This window comes from Eptatretus burgeri, chromosome 16 (assembly GCF_056783735.1).
Source record: "Eptatretus burgeri isolate ZD-2024b chromosome 16, Ebu_testis_v1, whole genome shotgun sequence".
NCBI lineage: Eukaryota > Metazoa > Chordata > Myxini > Myxiniformes > Myxinidae > Eptatretus > Eptatretus burgeri.
In genome coordinates, this window is record NC_140976.1 from 10,676,721 (window position 1) to 10,699,913 (window position 23,193).

The following is a 23,193-nucleotide window of genomic DNA, read 5'->3' on the forward strand; positions in this document are numbered from 1 at the left end:
TCCACCCTTACCTCAATGATATCCCACCTCACACACTCCTCCAATCTCAGTGGTTTACCTCTTTTCCTCCGACCTTGCTCCCTCAGCCTATTCACTCTCTCTGCCATTCGCTCTTCCCCCATCTGCACCAAGTGTCCAGCCCATCTCAGCCAGCATTTCACCAATCTCCCCAAACTCATCTGCACAACAATCTCTTCAGTCAGTTCATCCATCCTCTTCACTCCTGCAATCTTCCAGACCTGAGCTCTTGCAAATTTGCAGCCTCTCTGACCATGCAACTGTTTCCAGACCGTAAAGGTAGGCCAGTGTTACACATGGCAGGAGAACCTTCCCTTTCAATTTCCTCGAAATCTTTGTGTGACATTAATCCCTCCGCCATGCATTCACACCCATCTGAATCCTTCTCCGCACCTCTGCCTCGGATTTACCATCCCCGGACACTGTTCCCCCAACCCCCCGCCCGCCTCAGATACTCAAACCTATTTCCCTGTCCGATTTCTCGCCCCTCCAACGTGATATTAATTTATTTTCTCTGCTGCCCAACCCACACCACCTGTCTTCTCCATACTCATCTTCAGCCCATGCTTCCAAAATACCTTCTTCCACTCCCCCCAGGGACTGCCTGCATCTTCCACCCACTCTCCTCCACAACAGCTAGATTGTCCACATACAACATCCTCCGCATACTACCCCTCAAGTTTACCTTCCCAACTACCAGCTCCATCACCATGATAAACACAAGTGGGCTGAGCGCTTCCCTGCCTCAAACCGATGTTCCCACTGAACTTGGACATTCCTTCCCCAACCAACCTTCTTCCCTTCATTCTCTTGTACAACCCTTCCTCAACCTGACTTCTGCTTCCAGCACTCCTATCCAGCTCAGTGTTGCCATCACCACCTCTCAGGACCTTCTTCAGGTACACAAATCTCAATGCAAATTCACCTTGCACCTTCAACCTCTGCACCAGCCATCTCAGCATGAACATCCCATCCCACCCATCATCCCCATACCCTTTGTAAACCCCTGCTGCTCTTCTCCGATCTCCATCCCGACACTTCCTTATCCTCCCTTCCAGAATCTTCAACAGCTTCATGACAGAAGGAGCGCAAAATCCAGGTACTTCCCCAAATCTTTAACATCCACCTTCCCCTTCTATACCGGCACAATTAACCCAGTCCTCACTCCTCAGGAATTTAACCCTCTCACAGATACAGTATATTTCTTCTTTTGCCCATACAGGTGCAGCAACTCTCCAGTGAATTCCTGAATTCCTGCTTCTCCACTCCAGTCCTTCCCATTTGTGGCCCAAATACCGACATAAAACACATCATTTGCCTCCACCACCCATGCCACAACTATCCGTCCATCCCATTTCTCCACTATGACCACCTGCTTGCTGATCACATCCAAAACTATTATTTCCATACCACGACTCGTAAATCCCCACCCCTGTGCAACAGTTTGTATCCTACCAACCTCCTCACCCTGTCTCCTTTCCATCTGGTCTCCTGCACACACAACACTTCTAACCACCTCATCTGCATCATCTTGAACAACTTGATTCCTCTCCCCTCCCCTCCCCTCCATTGATCCCATATTCAAACTACCTAGCCAGACCTCACTTTTGAATCGCTACCCACCTGGCAGAGCCAAGTACCATCTTGATCAGTTTGGGATGCTCTGATCATCAATCGGCTGTGCTGCTCGGGCTGACCTGCTGGATCTACTACCCTAACCTGTTATCATAATCTTGTGTGCATGCATCCACCAATCTTTCTCCACCCTCTCCACCACAATGGACTTCTCTCCTCTCCCCCACCCTTGAGGTACTCATCCCTACCTCCACCCCACACTCCTTCCACCACCAACTTCCCTATGTACCACTCTCTCCAATACATAAAATGATGTTTATTCAGCTTACAAGTAAATGCTTTTCACAATAAATAATTAAATATTTTCTTTAAAAATCAGTTCTTTCACAGATATCACAGTTAAAAAGCTACTCAAGTTGGCTCTCATCGAGCTCACGAAAATACGCTTCTCAGCTCCCACGCTCAGACCTCGACTTCCATGCTCTAGAAAACTACCAAGCCACACACTCTCGGTCCAGTTCCTTGCCATGCAGGGCCAACCCACAAAGGAACAACCGAGCAGAGTCCAAATACACAAGAACCGAATGCAGCCCGAACCGCTAAATGAATCCACTGTACCACGAGCCGAGGCGAGTCCACAGGCTCTATCCTTTATATATGCTGAGTCAAGCAAGGAAGCAGCTCATTTGGGGTTTGAACCACCAACCTCCCCGACTCAGAACGGCTGTCAACCATTACACCAAGGAGGCTACAAGTAGATAAAACAAACTCACTCTTTCACAAATGTACAACACTTGTTTTTACAATAAATTTTTTTTTAAACTTTTATTAAATAAATAATTCTAATCAATCATCGTCCAATAATCCAAAACAGAGCAAACAATTTGTCTGCGATGATACCTGGTGGACTGTGGCTGTGCGCTCGGTGGGGGTGGAAACGCTTCGACAGATGCAGCACCATCCACAGGTTGCACCGGTGATGATGTGGCAGCCGCGTCCGGGGAATCCTGGGGTCGGGCAGAACATGTAGCCATGCTCATGCAAGAACCACAAATCCATGAAATACCGAAGAAATAATACATTTAAATATATTACTCAGTGAACAATGGAACCAGTCGAGAGAATGCAAAATTACCTTTCCTGAAGTCGAGCCTCCACTTTGCCTTTGAAGATGAAGACGAAGCAAAAAAAAAAAAGGTGGTTACTAAGAGAACTCAACAGTTACACAAGATAACTTTAAAACAAAAACTTCCAAAGGCAAGCTATTAAATCATACTTAAATTCAAACCTCAAAACAACCACGAGTATCCTATTCATAATCATAAATCCCCACCAGGTGAGGGGTTTACCAGTGATAAGTTCAGCTGTCACTACCTGCTTGAGAGGTTTTTTTGTTTGGCAGGGAAAATATGAGTAATATATTTAAATATTTTTTAATAAAATATAAATATGTTTGGCAAGAAAAATATGAGTAATATGTCAACCTTCCCATGTGACACTTAAAAAAAAAAAATTTTTAACTCAAAGACAGCACAACCATGGGAACAACAAATCACGATTCACGACTCATTTGAGATGTACAAACACACTGTGGACAAACAGAATAAAAGCAAAAGCTCTCGTGTATCAAAAGGTCTGTTAACCATGATAATAAAAGTGAAACAAGTGATGGGAAATAAATGATGATGATGTAAAAAAAATTTTTTTAAATATATTACTCATATTTTCCCTGCCAAACAAAAAACAACCAAAAAAAACTCAGGCAGGTAGTGACAGCTGAACTTTTCACTGGTAAACAACTTACCTGTTTTGAATGACTAGATATTGTGAAATTACTGTTGTTCAACCCACCAAGAAAAAAAATCAAAAACAATTTTGTAGCATTGAAACGAACGAATGAACGAGTGGCCGAATTATGCAAAGTTAGTAACTGCGTGATGACAAGCAGCAGGTAAATACTCAATAAAGCAAAGCACTTACCCCTCGCTGTGGGTCCAATGGCATTCAGCAGGAAGCATCAAGCCAAAAATAAAATAATAAAAAGCAAAAAAGCAATTACATCAAGAACACAGATGTACAACCAGCACAGGAGCAAGCAGAAGAACAGCAAGAATGATCTTCACACCACGTGAACAATGATTCGAGTTTTAACGACTCTCCGCATTATTATCCGCAGTTTGTAATGATTGACTTTGCATTATTATCCAACCAGTCAAGAATGATGCAAACTTCAAGAAAGTTCACATTTTCCCAATAAAATTGTCTAAACATCCTCAATTTATTTATTATTAATACTCGGACAACCCTTTGGGGAATTGCACCAAGGTCTGTTTGACTTTCTAGTGCAAGGTAATATTTTCCTCAACGTAAACAAACGACCAAGCACAAGTCTTTCAAACTTGGTCAGACCTATGTGGACTGTCGAGTTGGATTTTCAAAATCTTAACAGGATCCGTCCGTCATCAACCTTTCAAAATCCGAACCATAAACATCCAGCAATACAGAAACAGGCCGACATGAGGTTGGCTAAGCTGGCGTAGCCAATTGAGCTCCAATTACAATTAATCCATCGTTTGGAAGTGCTCATCCTCATTTTATAACATCTAAAGGCATGTTTACATCGTCCTCAAACAGCCTCTGGTCCCTGCTGGCTCAGCCCCTTGCAAGGGGTTTGGCGCGTTTTAATTGGCCGCAAGTGGCATGTTTTCATACAAGGCCAGTCTCGAGATATCTGGTCGAAGGAACAGTCAAAGCAAGTTTTAAATGGTGCTCATCATCGTCCACATGCTGAGCAAGAAAGTTGGTCACCATAAGGGTCTTCAAACTCGTCACATGGAGGGCCATAGCAAAGCTGTGGTCCGAGTCCATGAAACATCCTATACATTCTAGATGCAAAGCTTTCTCAATAATTGAAATGGCAAAGCAGAAATAAAATCAGCAATTCAATGCAGGCAGACACGGAAAAAAAAGGCATCAAGCAAGAAACGAACAAAAGTGAAATAATAAAAATAAATAAATAAAATAAACTCCAACATTAAATCAAAGTAACTCAATTAGATCGAGGAAAAATCTTGGTTTCAAACACTTGTGAGGCTATTTTGGTCAAAAGATTTGCAATAAAATTGGCCATTTCAACTGGGGCAACTATGCTGAAGCATCAGAAGTAACAATTGGTCAACCATCTGATGTAATTCTGCAAATCATGTGGCGATCATTGCGGCCGCTTCACTGGACTCACGTCCTCCGGCTTGTGCATTCTGCCCCGCTCAAAATGCAAACATCACGGCCGGACTGATCTCACTATCTGGTTCCGTTCAGCCAATTAGAGGATACCAAACGTACGACTGGAGAGAAAATATTGTTACGGTTCTAGGACCCATATACATTCAAACATACAGGTGCCCCGAAGTTAATTATTCCATTAAGTATATGTGTAGACAGACCCCTCCTTGTGTGTAGTGCGAAATCGAAGGGGTGCGTTGCGATGTTTTTTTAGTTAGGGTAATAAATCTTTATTTCCCCTCTTATTTGAACCACAGTACCTTTTTCTCTCTTTCAGAGGCGAAATCTTTGTGAGGTACCTTTTTGGCGAGTGCAGTCACACGTGGAGGGGGCGGGCTCCCGGCATGGCCGAAACCCCGCCCAGAAGGGGCGGACCCACGGAAGCCCTGTCCAATCAGGGTGAACAGTGACGTCAGTTTTCACCAAGATCCCGCCCCGCTGAGGGAGGTCGATGGACTACGAAGGGACCCTCTAAGACACGTGTTCGTTGGAGTTCAGTCAAAAGGCTCAGTTCAGTTCTGCATTCGCTGGGGTGTTCGTTGGAGTTTTGCGAGAGTTTTGAGTTCGGTGTATGAGGAGGATTGACAGACAGAGCTTTTTCACGAGTCTGTGGGTGGTAGTGCATGGCCGTTCTTCGTTGGTGGAGCGATCCGTCTGGTCGATTCTGATAATGAACGAGGACACCCGACCTCGACCGGGTCTCTCGCTGGGTCCTGTCCGCGACCCTGATCCCCGCCTTGGGACTCCGCTCGGGTTCCTCCGCGGACACGAGCCCCACGCGTATGACTGTGGGCCAAGCTGCACGACCACTGGCAGGTGCCGCACCACAGAGGAATTGTGGAACCACCACCACACCACCCTCCCTCCAACGTGCAGGTACACAGCTGAGCCGCGACCCCAGCTCATCCCTCTCCCTGGCTGCGAGGTTCCTTGGAATTCACCTGGGTTTTATTTTCGTCTGTGTGTGTGGCGCCGTCTACCAAGTACAACTGCATAAGTGTTTTCGATCATTGTAAATCTCCTGTATATCCACGATGAGCTTGCTCTGTGTTCTTCTTGCTGTAAATAAAACAATTGTAGAAATGTTCCCAGTTCATTGGTCCAGCATGGTTCGTTCATTGGTTGGTCTTTCATCTTTCTTTCATTGGTCTTCTTTCATTGGTCCAGCATGGTTCGGATCTGAGTTTTAGCCGGGTCTTTGTTCCCGTTAATCTGCTCATAATTTCCAGCACGGCTTTGGCAGTTCCGCTCGACTGCACCTGAACCAGAGTTGGCAGTCGGTAGTTGGAATTCTACCGCAGTCGGTAGAGTGACCCGGTTCGAGCAAGACATGCCAAGGGCGTGGTTAATTAGGTAAATTGATTCTAGACAAAAAGACCCTACGCTACGCGGTGGAGGTATTGGCGTCCACGGTCGGTTAAGCGACCCGCCGCCTCGGAGTTATCCATGAGCGACGGCTTACAATTCCGGAAGTCTGGTGGGAGACGACGCAACTCCCCCCACCTAGCAGTCGTTCTCGCCACCGGTCCCCGGCCCGCAACAATATGAACCGTGGGAAGATCAAAATGAGAAAAAAAAAAAAAAGGTAAATTAGGCTGAAAATAAAGCCAAAACACCCATAGAGTAATGCCAATGTAAGAACTTTTTGGGTCCCTAATGTAAAGTAAGCAGACCAAGCCTATCGCAAGACATATCCAGGCCGACCATCAAGACAGCCAACATCAGCAGTGCATGGTGATCTTACCTGCCTTCTTTACTCTTCTTTGACTCTTGCAAGGCAACATGCTGCTCCATCGATTCCAATAAGCTCCCTGGAGCCTAGGCATGAGAGGTTGGAGGACATAAGGAAGCAATTTGGGGAAGGGTTGGTGATAATTAAGGGCCATTTACCCTGCGAGAAAGCTGGTCACTGGTAAAGACATTGTACGACAACCAAGACAAAAAATAAAAAAAAATAAAAAAAAAAACAAACAACGTGAACAATTACAGGAAAATAGATACAGATACATCCAATGTAATCATGGTTCTTACAAAAATAATCCAGAACAATATCCTAAAGCATTGGATTAAAAATAAATAAATAAATGAATAATAATTTCAATTACATTTAAAATATATAAATCTTTCAACACCAATAAAAAAATAAAACTACAAGGTACTTTGTTCTGAGTAAAAAAAAAAAAAAATAGTAATGGTCAATAAAATTGTACCGTCAATACCTGAGCAATGTCTGGTATGTCTCCTTTATCAATCCCCACTTGCTGCAACAAAACATCACAAATAAATAAATAAATACCCACTCTTTCACACCAGACAAATAAAACGACCGAGAAAGACAGTACGGCGGTCAAAACGACCTCACAAGGAATTGCACAAACCTCAGCGATCTTGAAGAACTCAGAAACACGTATCATGCAAGTGAGGAACTTCTTGTAGATTTCCAGCCCCTCCTTGCTTTGCACCTTCTTCAAATCAAAGAATTTCTCTGCAGAACATCAATGACCAATGTAAGAACAAAAGGTAAGGTTGAATAAAATGAATAAATAAATAAAAAGGAGGAAGAGTTGAAAGAGGTATGATAAAAGGAAAAAAAAAAAGTTACATGATGGACAGAACAGGTGTTGCCCTTGACGTACCCAACAGGTTGATGATACCATCATTGTAACAAGCAAACAGGCGAATCATGTCCTTGAAGAGCAGCGAGAAGGCGGCGCTCATCACACCATTACTCAAATCCTTTTGATGAGCCTAAATCAGCAAGCACAAAGAGGGTCCCATCATAAATTACTTCATATTTTGGAAGCTATAAATAGTTGCGGTAAAGATAAATTTAAAAGTAAATAAATAACAATAAAAGTTAAACTCAGTAAAGAGAGTGCGAGGTCTATCTGTTCATAGTCTTGAGAACTTTAATGCCATAAATAGATTGATAAAATCAAATTGTAATGGGAGGTTTGATATGGTCTTGTATCAAAGTAAGCAGTTATTCCATTATGAAGTAGGCCATTCCATGAGATTCAACCAACTTGGATACAAAATGAGAAATGAGTACAAGAAAAAAAAACAAAGAAAAAGAGCAATCAGAGATTGCAGATCATCGCCAGGGCTTCTATTGAGTGGTGTATTTTTATCGGTTTTAGGGTAATTCCAATATAGCTGCCAAACCATGTGATCAATGATATCATGTGTGAACCTTTTGTTCCTCATGGACAGGCAACCATACGTGTAAAGTTTCGGCTCGATTTGTTCAGCCACTTTAGAGAAGATTTTTGAAAAATATATATTTTAAACAATATGGCTGCCGAATCACGTGACCGATGACGTCATTATTTTTTTCTGTGAACCATTTTATCCCTAGATGACCCTCAAAAATTTTCATACTGATCGGATGTGGCGTTCTATATATGTAATGAAGTCATAACGAGGGCACCTATGACATCATTAAAAAAAAATCCCCATGGCGAGTGCTTGCGATATGCCGCGTTTAAATTTTTTCCCCTTCGTGCGGTTTCAGAGATACAGAGGTCCAAAGTTTTTCTGTTTTTCTAATATGGCTGACACCATGTGACCGATGTCAAAATTATCATTGAAACATTCTACATGAGTATTCGCACCAATGGTGAAAATTTTGTCTCAATCCGTCAAACGGTTGCAGAGAAAAACATGAAAGTTCTGTACTAACAAAGAAACAAACAAACAAGCAGTCATAGACTGGTACTTACGAAATCGTCAACTTGACCTCTGACCTTGTCTAATAAAAGCTGTCTCTTGAGAAGGTAGCGACGCAAACTAGAAGTTTCTTCGACGATTCTGTACCAAACCATCAAAAAAAAAAATCGAATGTTTTGGATGTTTGACCCCACCGTGACCTTGACCTTTGACCAAAATCTAATCAGTGCTAGCCACCACCCTCCTGAATCACGTGGTGTAATTTGACATTGGTAGCTTCTTCCATTCTCGAGTTATCATTTTTTGGATGTTTGACCTCACTGTGACCTTGACCTTTGACCAAAATATAATCAGCACTAGTCATCACCCTCCTGAATCACGTGGTGTAATTTGACATTGGTAGCTTCTTCCGGTCTCGAGTTTTCTGTACCAAACCATCAAAAATCGGATATTTGACCTCACTGTGACCTTGACCTTTGACCGATTTAGACCAGAATCTAATCAGCACTTGCCATCACCCTCCTGAATCACGTGGTGTAATTTGACATTGGTAGCTTCTTCCCTTCTCGAGTTATCGTGCCGACAAACAAACAAACAAACAAGCAGTCATAGACTGGCACTTACGAAATCGTCAACTTGACCTCTGGCCTTGTCTAATAAAAGCTGTCTCTGGAGAAGGTAGCGACGCAAACCAGAAGTTTCTACAATGATTCTGTACCAAACCATCAAAAATCGAATGTTTTGGATGTTTGACCTCACTGTGACCTTGACCGATTTTGACCAAAATCTAATCAGCACTGGCCATCACCCTCCTGAATCACATGGTGTAATTTGACATTGGTAGCTTCTTCCGTTTGAGTTATCTGTACCAAACCATCAAAAATCGAATATTTGACCTCACTGTGACCGATTTTGACCAAAATGTAATCAGCACTAGCCATCACCCTCCTGAATTACATGGTGTAATTTGACATTGGTAGCTTCTCCCGTTCGAGTTATTGTGCCTACAAACAAACAAACAAACAAGCAGTCATAGACTGGTACTTACGAAATCGGCAACTTGACCTCTGACCTTGTCTAATAAAAGCTGTCTCGAGAGAACGTAGCGACGCAAACCAGAAGTTTCTTAGATGATTCTGTACCAAACCATCAAAAATCGTATGTTTTGGATGTTTGACCTCACTGTGACCTTGACCTTTGACCGATTTTGACCAAAATCTAATCAGCGCTCGCCACCACCCTCCTGAATGAAGTGGTGTAATTTAACATTGGTAGCTTCTTCCGTTCGAGTTATCTGTACCAAACCATCAAAAATCGAATATTTGACCTCACTGTGACCGATTTTGACCAAAATCTAATCAGCAGTAGCCATCACCCTCCTGAATCACGTGGTGTAATTTGACATTGGTAGCTTCTTCTGTTCTCGAGTTATCGTGCCTACAAACAAACAAACAGAAACTGAAGTCATCAATATACTAACGAAATCTTTAGATTTCGTAAGTAACAAACAAGCAGTCATAGACTGGGACTTACGAAATCGGCAACTTGACCTCTGACCTTGTCGAATAAAAGCTGTCTCTTGAGAAGGTAGCGGCACAAACCAGAAGTTACGATGATTCTGCACAAAACCATCAAAAATCGTATGTTTGACCTCACTGTGACCTTGACCTTCGACCGATTTTGACCAAAATCTAATCAGCACTAGCCATCAGCCTCCTGAATCACGTGGTTTAATTTGACATTGGTAGCTTCTTCCGTTCGAGTTATCGTGCCTACAAACAAACAAAAACAAACAAACAAACAAGCAGTCATAGACTGGTACTTACGAAATTGTCAACTTGGCCTCTGACCTTGTCTAATAAAAGCTGTCTCTCGAGAAGGTAGCGACACAAACCAGAAGTTTCTCTGATGATTCTGCACCAAACCATCAAAATCGAATGTTTTGGATGTTTGACCTCACAGTGACCTTGACCTTTGACAGATTTTGACCAAAATATAATCAGTGCTAGCCATCACCCTCCTGAATCACATGGTGTAATTTGACATTGGTAGCTTCTTCCGTTCGAGTTATCGTGCCTACAAACAAACAAAGTCATAGACTAGTACTTATGAAATCGTCAACTTGACCTCTGACCTTGTCCAATAAAAGCTGTCTCAAGAAAAGGTAGCGACGCAAACCAGAAGTTTCTACGATGATTCTGTATCAAACCATCAAAAATCGTAACGTCGACCGAAGCAAAAATCTCCATTTCTCCACGCAATTATATTATACCTTAACGTCACCCAACGACGCGTCTGCTCGAGCGCACTGCATCATGGGACGACCCGTGGACGCGTCGAGTGAAATATTTTTTATACAATCTTAAAACGTCTTCAAAACATCCGATTTTTACCAGAATTTCTACAACCGAGTTTTAAGCGTCCTAAGCGATCGCAAAAACCGAAGACAAAATTAAAATCGAAGTTAATATGAACTCGTAACGTCGAGCGAAGCAAAAATACTCCATTTCTCCACGTGAATTTACGGAATTATGTTTGACCTCACTGTGACCTTGACCTTTGACCGATTTTGACCACAATCTAATCAGCACTAGCCAACACCCTCCTGAATCACGTGGTGTAATTTGACATTGGTAGCTTCTTCCGTTCTCGAGTTATCATGCCTAAAAACAAACAAACACAAACGGAAGTCATCAATATACTTACGAAATCTTTAGATTTCGTAAGTAACAAACAAACAGAAACGGAAGTCATCAATATACTTACGAAATCTTTAGATTCCGTAAGTAACAAACAACAGACCCAAATGCAATCCCCTCTCCTCTGGGAAGGAAATAATCACATAATGTCAATCACTCACTGTGCCTTCAGAAAGTATTCACACCCCTCGACTTTTGTCACATTTTGTTGTGTTCCAGCCTCAATTTGAAATAGATTAAATTTAATTTTTTTTTGTCACTGCTCGACACAAAATATCCCATATAATGAGAAAGTGAAAACATGTTTTTAGAAATTATTACTAATTAATTAAAAATGCAAAGCTGAAATGTCTTCAATCAATCAGTATTCAACCCTCCCCCTCCCCAAATCAATACTTCTTGGGTGTGTCCATCAGCTTTGCACATCTGGATTCAGGGATTTTCTCACATATTTGCTCAAGCTCTGTCAAGTTAGATGAAGAGTGTCGGTGAACAGTGATCTTAAAGTCTTTCCACAGATTCTCAATGGGATTAAAGTCTGGGCTTTGGATGGGTCCACTCAAGGACTTTCACGTTCTTGTTCTGAAGCCATTCCAATGATGCTTTGGCTGCATGCTTGGGGTCATTGTTCTGTTGGAACGTAAATCTTCACTGCATTCTCAGGTCTTTTGCGCTCTGAAGCAGGTTCTCATCAAGGATTTGCCTGTATTTGGTTACATTCATTGTTCCCTCTATCCTTACAAGTCTCACAGTCCCTGCCATTGTTCCTAAAAAGCATCCGCATAGCATGATGCTGCCACCACCTTGCTTCATGGTAGGAATGGTGTTAGATGGGTTATGAGCTGTGCTCGGGTTCCACCAGACGTAGCGCTTTGCATTCAGGCCAAAGAGTTCAATCTTCATCTCATGCTCTCAGAGTATTTCACGTGCCTTTTTGAAAACTCCAGGCGTGCTGTGATGTGCCTTTTCCTTCGGAGTGGCTTCCATCTGGCCACTCTCCCCTGAAGCCCATATTTGTGAAGCACTGCAGAGACTTTTATCCTTCCAGCAGACTCTCCCATCTCTGCCAAGGAACCCTGTAGTTCTGTCAGAGTGGTCATTGGGTTCTTCTTCCCTCCCTGACCAAGGTCCTCTTTGCATGGTTGCTCAGTTTGGTTGGACGGCCAGCTCTTCGAAGAGTCTGGATAGTTTCATATTCTTTCCATTTCCCAATGATGCTTCTGCTCACTGTGCTCTTGGGAACTTTCAACACTCTAGAAATTGTTTTATACCCTCCCCCAGATCTATACCTCCTCACAATTAAATTCTATCCTCTTTCTACAGACAGTTCCTTGGACTCCATAGTAATCAACTTTTATAGAAAGATGTTTCTTTCTAAATCATGTTCAATCAACGAGACTCACCACAGGTGGACTCCAATCAAGTTGTGGAGACCTCTCAAGGATGATCAAAGGAAATGCACCTGAACTCAGGTGCAGAATGATCAAAGCACCTGAGCCCAATGTGGAGTGTCATAGCAAGCAGCACTGTCATCCCTCAGACCGGCAAGCAGCAGCTTCTTCGCTCACTGCAGATCTGGATAAAATCACAAACTGGTCCAACACGTGGAACATGTCTTTCAATCCAGACAAATCTCACACTCTCACCATGTCTCTTCGAAAGGACCGTTTAGAAAACCCCCCCATCCACTTTCTCAACAATCCTCTGGAAGAAGTCTTTTCTTTCAAGCTTCTAGGTCTCACGATCTGCCATGACCTTTCCTGGGAAAGTCACATTTCCAACCTCGCCTCAACCTGGGAATCCTCAGTTTGGGAAAATTCCTTCCTCGGCCCTCTTGAGCTCCTGACCACTTACAAAGCTTTTGTCCGTAGCCTGATGGAGTACTGCTCTCCCCTCTGGGCTGGTGCTCCTGCCTCCCACCTTTCTCGGCTTCACTCTGTCGAAACCAGGGCATTTAAGATCATCGGCATCTCCCGCAATGAAGCTGAATCTTTGGGCCTCTCACTCAATCACCGCAGGTTGGTCGGTGGTCTTTCTGTCTTCTACCGACTCCTCTCCAGCCTTGCCCCCCCCCTTGCTCTCTGCGATTTGTCCCCACCACATTTCCACAGGGCGCTCAAGGTCCGCCAACAACCCCCTTCTGGTAAAACTACCAAAATCACGAATCACTGCTCATCTTCACTCTTTCATTCTCTTTTTTTCCCGCCTTTGGAATAAACTTCCTCACTCTATTCTTTCCCATTCTTCCCTCCAGGCTTTCAAAACAGCTGTTCACCACCACCTCTTATCTTCCCCCATCCAAATCCTCGAACTTTTCTACCCCCGATAATCCACCCAAGCCCACTTCCTTCAATTCCCCTGCTTTCCTTCCTGAAAGTCTCTGTAATGCCCATCTTCTCTTCGCCATGTTCCCCGTCCCATCCCCATATCTCTCCCTTCCACAGTTCACCTAATGTGTCTGTTCCCCACTGTTTTGTCCCTTCCACTCCTGCCCCTCTTGTCTCATGCCCCCTGCTGTGAGTTGTGTGTTAGCGCTCATACGAGCCTCGACAAGGTATACAAAAATAAAAAGGGGGGGTTGAATACATATCGACACAAGATAATTCAAATTTTCATTAATTTATAATTATTTCTTCAAACATGTTTTCACTTTGTAATTATGGGATATTTTGTGTAATATCAGTGACAAAAAAATGTAAACTTCATCCATTTTAAATTCAGTCTAACACAACAAAATGTGACAAAGGTCAAGGCATATGAATACCTTCTGAAAGCACTGCAATTCCACATCTACCAATACCTGGGACAACTAACAAATGAACGGCAAGATGATCGATGAGCAAAAATTCAAGAACAACACACAAATTCTCAACATTACGCAACTTACCTCAAAGTCGAGAAGAGCATCGACCTGAGCTTGCAGGACAGACAGGGCTTTCAAAACCTTCTCCACACTCATCGAACGCATCAGCCCATCGTTGCTGAAATGAAAACAAACGAAGCAAGCTGAAAATTCAGCATATATAACCAGACATCACGAGGGCAGACTATGAGAAGCACATCACTTTCCAACACATCAAAAAAATAATAATAAATCGCTCAATTGAGCAAGCAAAGCTACAGGAAGTCTCAAAATCCATGCAATAAGAAATCAATGAGCAGAAATCTGGAAAAAAATCTATTACAATCACAGATTATTTATATATTAAAATTTCAAGCCCTGCAAACACAATCCAATCCAATCTGTATAAACAGATATTAGGAGCTTTCTCCACATTATGGCTTCAAAGGGGAAAGGAGTTGGAAAATTAAATAAATAAATAAAATAAGAAGCAGGGCAATGCTAATGTTGGGAGAAAATGCAAGCAAAGTGAATAAAAATTATTTTTAAGGGTGGGTGGGGAGGTGGGGTGAGGGAGTGTCGAGGTATTCCACCATTTCTGCACAGCGATGAGGTTAGTCATTTAGTTCCATCAAGTTGCGTCAGACTTCTGACATTATTGATCAGATTTCTCCAAACATCCCGAATCCATCCTGTACTGCTGCCTGAAGCTGTGGAGACAGCTTGTTCGAAGCCTTCACTACTTCGACACAGTAGCTTTCCCCTTACATGGCCAAAAGAATACTGAAAACAAGCTCGTTTGAAAGTAGAAAATAAAGGGTGGTAATTCACATTTTAATAAACCATATTTGTTAACAGCCAGTTACTTCTTTTTTAACAAGTGAACAAGTTTAGCAACAAACAAGTTCACTTGTTCAAGTGAAAAAAAAAAAAAATAATAATAAAAATAAAAAAAAGAATCCTCAGAATAACTAACCCCCTCTTGACTCTGATGAAGTCAAAAGCCATCTGTCGATATGCATAGGCCTTCTCGTTCAAATACTTGCTGTAGCGCCGAACGAAGGTAGACATATCATAACCTGCACCCAAAAGGCAGATGCACATTCAACGGTTAAAGCACAGCACAGGGCAACTTGAAAAGATGCATGTAGTTTCATGTAATGATGGTTATTCAATCATACATTACAAGAAGAAAAAATCAAAATAAAAAGAAAAGAAAGGTATGAAGAATGAAATGGTTAGTTATCCACTGTGAAGGATTACAGGGTGCCGACATTTTGGCCATTACCCTTCATCTGAGCAAATGACCTTCAACCTCGCTCTTTCACGGAAAGCAGAAACGTCAGCACCTCGGAATCCTTCACGGTAGACAACTACAACCATTTTTTTTAAAGCTTTTATTCTCTTGTACCAACAATTGCATGCATTATAGGAATCGTATTCAATTTCTAACAGACATTTCAAATTTAAAATAAAAAATAAAAAAACACGGCAAATGTATTGTCCTGTACCCAAGAAATCAAAGTTACGGATCATTTAAAAACAGTATGGTGAATGCACATCCAGGTGTTTGATCACTAAATTTGACAGGTAACATGTTGGAAAGTGAAGAAATTTCAGTTCGGCAAACCTGACCGCATCGACGTACCTCATCAATTACTACGTCGAGTTACCATGCCCAGGAAGTACACAATCTGGCTGCTCAAATCTACCTGGCACTCTCTTCATGACACAGTTGTTCATCACTGCTGAACCGATGCCATGGTACCAGAGGCCCGTCCCTGGAAATCCTAGTCTGGCATTACGATCCGACAACTCAATCCCATCACCTCCTCATTTGGATGCCATCTTCTGCTTCTCTTCCTTCCAAAAGTTCTCATCAAATCCAAGTTCTAAAAGCATCTTCATTTCAGAGGCAACATGGGCCATCATGCAATTACATATTCCGAAAAGGACATGATGACAACCAGCCTGGCTACTTGGAATGACATGGATTTTAAATACCCCATGATATTCCCAAACAAAGTACCATGGTCAAATGAGAAAATGGAAGGTGTGTTCAAAACAAACAGCTATGGGAACGACAGTCGCAATAGTCGAAGACATGAGAGCGGTTGAAGACAAAACCAAAGTGAAGTTGACGGCACATCATCGCAAATCCCCACACTTCACACGTAAACCAAGTCTGCCCTCTATCTTGTCCTTGTCTACCTCCCTATTCCATCTCCAAGCGCTGCATGTCATCACCGGGTGCCAAAAGTCCCTGCAATGAGATGCGCCGAAAGGGCGTACTCAGTTTATTTGTCCGGGCGATATCTCAGCCATCCTTCGAGCTAGGAAGCTGAAATTTGGGCACAATAGTGAACAAGTGCTTTGGCAAAAATGGTGTTTTGATTTTTTTGATTTATCAATTAATTGACTATCGATTTATCTATCACTTATTTTCTCTCACCTGGGAAATGTCTCGGGTACCTTTTGAGCTTGGAAGTTGATATTTGGACATGACAGTGAACAAGTGATTTGGCTTTACGATTTGATTAATCAATTAATCGATTAACAAATTAATTATTTATTTTAATTACACAATTAATCAATCAATTATTGTACACCGCTCCCTCACAATTCCATCTCCATGTGCTGCACGGCGGCATCGCCGGGTTCCCAAGGTGCCCCGACAATGTCGCATGCTGGAGGATTGGTTATTTGTTTATTTGGCATGGGGGTGGTGTACTTTGAATGTACCGCTACTTGTTTGTTTGTTTGTTTGTAAGCATGGGGGTATATCATGCCCCTCAATTTCAAAATAACTTCCTCAGTTTGCTTTTCAAACCGTAAGCCTGTAAAATACAAGCATCCAATTGCCCTTCAACCCCGTCTGTTGCTTCTCTTGGTTCGCTGCAAAAAATGGGGAATTCAAATGTCTTAGCTGATAATAGTCACCGAGTACCAGGCCCAATATGTACAGAGAAGGGAGAGTGTAACTAAATTTTGGGAAGAAATTATAAGCTCAACTTAACACTCATAACTATATGGTGCAACAGCAAACCTCCGAATTGTACGGTGAAACGAGTGTCAGATTAGTTATACTTATGGCATGTCACAAAAACAGACCTGCAAGTTTATAAATGGGCAAAAAATAAAAATTTACAAATTAAAAAAAAAAAAAAAAAGTATCAGGAACAAAATAATAACCAGAGAACTTCTTGAACTCTAATATTGCCTCCAGTAATACAGGAAAATGGAAACCGCAGCCTGTCATTTTGCATTACAAGTGAGGATCAAAGAAAGATCGACTGAACAAGCAACACCAAAGAAAGCAGATCGACAATTTGCAACATTCAGGGAAATTATTCCACACCTCCATAGAGCATCCTTCTAAAGAAGAGGATCAAGTGCTGGCAAATACTTAATCTGGAGGAAGAGTGTGAACTGTTCACTTCTTACAACACCCTAGAGACTGCCGATTTGTGACAGCCATTCCATCATTGGTTTTGACCATTTAAGGCAGAGAAAGGACACAAAAATGGCATTTGTAGTCTCCCTTTGGCACAGCCATTATGTCGGGGCATTCAAAAAATGGCAGCCGGTCACAATATGCATCACTCACCGTGTCCTGATAGCAGAGAAACCAGAACAGAAAGATCAGGCTGAACAGTTTACGTTTCATAACCTACTGATAGGCCGGATCTGCACAAACATCAAATTGGCTTGTTCTTCTCACCTAACCAACTCATCAATCTTGTCCACCTGGTTTTGTCACAAGTCGTCCACAACATTTTGAAATATCATGCTACACATCATTTTTGGCGCAATCTCTCAATGGTAAAGAATCACTTTGAAAACATTCTGCATACGGATCCGATAATGTTTTTAAACATCCATAAGTGAGCATAAAGTGAAGAAAGAAAGATATAGATGAAGTCAGGAATACAGAGAGAATAAGTAGCCAGTTCAGCATCCCCAGTTTATGACACGCGTACAAAACACGAGAACGGTTTTGTTGAACTGAATCCTCATGGAATCCAATTTTCCACGAGGATTAAAATCTGTACTTGACAACTCAGAAGCAAGCAAGCTCACAGTTGAAATACTCTGTGAACATTTAGCCCAACACCACCACCACCACCACCAAAAACAAGAGGAAAATATAGATGTATATACTTTTTAAAGTACACAAATTACACGTAACGAACGAACGAGCGCACACGCCTTTACTCATATCCTCTAAAACATTTTCATTCTCCACCCCCTCCCCCCTGCCACACAACCCTACCCTCCTCTCATTAATCATCCTACCTCATTTTTCTTTTGACAAGTGAGCCCTCCGATTCTTCTCCACTACATAGGTAAAATAAATGGCCCCAAATGCCCCCTTACAATCACAACGGCATTGCAGGGCAACAATGCACGTCAACATGAACCCCACAGAGTACCAGCTGTGCTTTCCAGGCAAGGAACACCTTCCTGCACCGACAACACTCAGGGAAATAAAATAAAATTAAAACAGCACAAGCAAGTTCAAATGCACACCTTGAACGCCACTCTTGTCCAGGAAGTTGCTGAGGTTGAAAAGCGTGTTCCGAGATGCAAGGTACTGAATGAAACGCTGCCAGCAGAGGAAGAGTGCAATGCGATTAATAAAAATGTCACGCTTTGTCAGACAGCAAGGCATTGATGATATGAATAGAAAGCAAAAACAGCAAATTTGAAATGTACAACTAATGGAGGCTTGTGCACAACATGGTGACACTTTGACATGAAGATCAAATCAAAAGACCTGAAGACTGCACGAGTGGACCAAATACAAATACATTCACAAAGACAACAGAAGCAAAAACTGAAATGGAAAAACTTCAGGTTACATCACTCAGGTGAAAGATTTGTCATGGCTCGACGATGTTGTACCATAATGGAAGTTTGTGGTTTTTATTCAGAGACCCTGTTCATAAAAAAAAATCAACCAAGTAGGCATACCTCTGGAGAAAAACAACAAGAGTGAATTGCTTTGCAATACATGTCCCCTCCACCAGTGTGATACTTTCCAAGTCCAAAAAAAAAAAAACTACACAAATCTGAAAAATTGACGAAATACCCTGAAACTCGAACTTGTTCTGTAACACCTATAGTCCCTCCGGTGAAACCAGAGAATAACGAGGACACTCTGTAGAGCACATACCTCCGCCACGTAATCAACGACTGATCCACGAGAACATATCGGGCCCAATAGATTTTTGAAATATGCAAGACAGTACTATATCGTTTTTGAGCCCTATCTCTCAATGGTGAAGAATCACTTAAAAAAAAATTTTTTTAATAATTATCGTGTCCAGATCCAGATGCAGATCTTCACCAACGTCGAATCAGTTCTTCCTCGTCACACACCCAACCTGTCCACAAAGTTTCATCTGAATCAGTACACAACTTTTTGAGATATCATGCTATATACAAGTATAGCACCGTCTCTCAATGGTGAAGAATCACTTTTAAAATTCTCGTAGTCTGATCCGGATCCGGATGTTCACCAAAATCTAATCAGTTCGTCCTTGTCACACATCCTTGCCCTGAATTTCATCCAGATCCGTCCACAACCTTTTGAAATATCCTATGCACATACAAACAGAGGAACAGACAGAAAGGGGTGAAAACATCACTTCCTTCACCTTCGGTGGCAAAGATAACAAACAAAAACACGAGAAGAAAATAAAGCATACACGTGTACCACACAAACACCAATTTTGTGCCTGGCCATTAACCAATCAGGACACTGACTATGAGCAGGTCCAAAGGTGGAAGCAAAACACCCACACCAACCCGATTGACTGACTGACATATGATGCCCCCCCCTCCCACAAACAGTTTTACTTTTCTTCTACATCAAACAAGGGGGTGGAGAGGGAAAGGGATACATTTGGAGAACTGCACATACATATCTCGACATAAACAAATGATCGCAAGCGATTGTTACACGAGTGGCTCACCTCATTTCCTTGGCACATAAGATGATGAGTTGAAACGAGAGCCTTGAAGGCGACGACCCAACTGCTGTTGGCAGCGCGTTCAAACAATGTGTCGGCAAGTTGTGGGACGTTCACATTACTTTCGTTGGTACATTGAATCAAGTCTGTGGACACGAAAGAAAACATGAAGCTGAGCTCGAGCTGGAATACAACCCTTGGCTTGCACAAACTCAATTATATATATATATATATATATATATATATATATATATATATATATATATATATATATATATATATATATATATATATATATATATATATATATATATATATATTGATTCCCTTTGAAATGAAAGAAAATCATGTTCCACACAACAAATTGAAGACGGTGTAATTCAGAGTGGTCGATCGAGTCTAGACATTAATTTTTCATGAATCACAATGGACGCAAGACGATTTTGTTACAGTGTAAATGTTTTAAAACTTGCGTACACCATTCGCTTTGTGATCAAGTCTGAAATGGTACAGCAAAGATGCAAGATCAGTTAGGGTTACCAATTGTTTTCATTAATGTTTCCAAACCAAATGAAGAGGACATTTGAACTGAGAAGCTCCACAGATGAGATATACATACATATATATATATATATATATTTTGTTGTCGTCGAATTAATCGAGGTTAAAGGAAGAGCGAGTACACTGAATGGATCAGGACGTAACAGGATGGAAGTGTACGATGTTTCACAATTAAAAAAATAAGGGCTGGAAGAATCATTGGCAACACAAGATGAAAGAAATCCAACTGTAGAGATATACATCTCATTCTAACCACTCGCTGATATTAATGTTCAACACCTTCCGGGTGATGTACTGAGCTGAAATTTGGCATGCCAACGGACATTGAAGCAGATACACTAGGAAATAATAATAAAAATAAACATGAAAAAAAACACAGACGGAGAGAGGAGAGAGACGGAGAGAGACGGAGAGAGACGGAGAGAGACGGAGAGAGAGAGAGACAGAGAGAGAGAGACAGAGACACAGAGAGACAGGAGAGAGGAGAGAGGAGAGAGGAGAGAGAGAGGAGGGAGAGAATCATGTTGCATATTATTCGTTTGCAATTTATAAAAATGACACCAATGAACTGCAATTTTCACACCAACTGCACAACAAAACCTATCAAATGGAACTTCACTGTTCTTACAACTGCACACAACAGCCTTCCTTTCCTCACCTCAGGATCAATTACCAAATGATCAGTGTTCAAGATATAAATAAACACGTTAACCGTCATCCCGACAGAGCACAGCAACACCTCAAGGAACACATTCATTCCATTCCCGGTTTGATCACAGACATGGAGCACAAATGTAGGGCAGATCCGAAATCAAGACGACGTCCGATAAATTGGATTGCCGTGTCGCTACAATCACAGACGAGAAGCACAAATTCCATACGATCCATTTCATTGTGGTGTTTGCACTGACATCACAAATGAAGGGGCGTTCACATTACCCACAATTCAACCTTTGTGTGGCGTGGATAAATAAATAAAGATAAAATAAATTATAAATAAATAAATTTGAGCAAATAGTTTACTTTCCATGATAAATCATCCTGGTGTTTCACAGGCAAGGTGGAGCTGGCTTAAGATCTTAGGGTCTTGAGTTTGAGCCCCTGTTGTGCCATTGAAATAACACCTGGTGGGTCATCCATCCTTCCGAGATCAGCAAAATGAGTACCAGCTTGCTGCGCTTCCAGAAAATGATGCAAACGAAACAGGTAGGGTGGTTCAATCTGTGTGCCATCCCTTGGATGGATGTTAAACGAGAGTCCCGTCTGCCAGCATCGGTTAGTGGACGGCAAAGATCCCACGATGATCTTCACGAAGAGTATGTGAGTTATCACTGGCACCTTGAAAAAAAAATTTTTTTTTTAAACAAATTCCTGCTCTAACCTACAAGTGGCACATCTGCACTTCCAAGAAATGATTCTACCTGCACCCTTGTGCTGCATTACTAAAGAAGATGCATCCCACTTCATCCACCTGATGGCTTAATGTCTGTGGTTGGATCCACTTTGGGGTGGCAATCAAAACTCCCAATACCAAAAATAGGACCACTGGACCTGCAGCTTATCTGGGCCCTGGCCTAATGTTGTCACCCAAATTTGGTAGCATTCTGACTGGTTGTCAGGTGAGGCCAGATCAGATCAGATCTGTGACTTGCTACAGGTATCATGTAAACATGGACAAACCAGTTTCATGGTTGGGTTATCAGTGACTAAACCGTCTCCCCCACAAGGTTTCCTGATGGACATGGGTGCATGATATGGACACCCAGCAGGATTAAAAACAAAACCTGTCAAAGGGCAGAGGAGCTCCTTGTGAGCCAACGGCCATCCATATCGAGTACTCAACTGTGTCTGCGGACGTCCTCCAGCAGTTGGGTTACTCTTTTTTTTATTTTTTAGGAGGTTGGTGGCAGGATTTGCACTCCGGCCACTGTAAAACACAAGAAAACTGTGAAGAGAACTGAAAAGTCACTCCTTGGGAGGACCTCCTGTGCAGCTGCCCTACACAGGGCAGCTCACCGGATGACAGGATTGGGGCAAAGCCTTCGGGACCTCCACACTTTGATGACAAGAGGGAAACCACTGGGTAACTTTCCCAGGTCAGATTACGGTAGTGTGTGTCGGGGTGGTGCTGAGGTGTCGGCCAGCAGATGGCGGTCTCCTTGGATTAACCTGAGGCGGTCCCTTCGGGAGGGTGCCTGGAATGTCCTATCCATAAGAGAGGATGGTCACCTGTCTCTGTTATCATCTGAGCTAAAGAATTTGAACATCGGTATTGCAGCACTCTCTGAGGTTTGGAGAACAGATTGCGGCGAGATAATGGCAGGTGGTTACACAGACTATTGGTCTGGTCAATCTGATGGTTACCATGCTAAAGGTAACACCGGTCAACGAGCACACGAGACTAAGGATTTGTCACTCCTTGGGTGTCATTTCCCTCGGCTCTCGATGCTCCAACCGAGGCGAGTGATCTCGCTGTGAAGGATGTATTCTATGCCGCACTCGAGTATGTGGTTGATCAGTGCCCCAACCAAGATCATCTTGGGGGAATTTCAATGCATCGACTGGAACTGAT

General features: G+C 42.3%; 1 protein-coding gene across 6 annotated transcripts in view; it reads right to left on the reverse strand.

Annotated features, from left to right (window-relative positions):
• Positions 1 to 23,193, reverse strand: part of LOC147010503 (clathrin coat assembly protein AP180-like) — a 73,617-nt gene that overhangs the window by 39,313 nt on the left and 11,111 nt on the right. For all 6 annotated transcript variants that reach the window (XM_085859410.1, XM_085859411.1, XM_085859414.1 and 3 more), the window contains exons 2-11: positions 20,064 to 20,206; positions 18,616 to 18,691; positions 15,062 to 15,164; positions 14,131 to 14,224; positions 7,512 to 7,623; positions 7,254 to 7,360; positions 7,095 to 7,136; positions 6,620 to 6,693; positions 2,729 to 2,756; positions 2,494 to 2,600 (exon numbers count right to left, since the gene is read on the reverse strand). In XM_085859410.1, the coding sequence (XP_085715536.1) occupies positions 2,494 to 2,600; positions 2,729 to 2,756; positions 6,620 to 6,693; positions 7,095 to 7,136; positions 7,254 to 7,360; positions 7,512 to 7,623; positions 14,131 to 14,224; positions 15,062 to 15,164; positions 18,616 to 18,691; positions 20,064 to 20,206 (886 nt within the window). The remainder of the gene's footprint in view (positions 1 to 2,493; positions 2,601 to 2,728; positions 2,757 to 6,619; positions 6,694 to 7,094; positions 7,137 to 7,253; positions 7,361 to 7,511; positions 7,624 to 14,130; positions 14,225 to 15,061; positions 15,165 to 18,615; positions 18,692 to 20,063; positions 20,207 to 23,193) is intronic.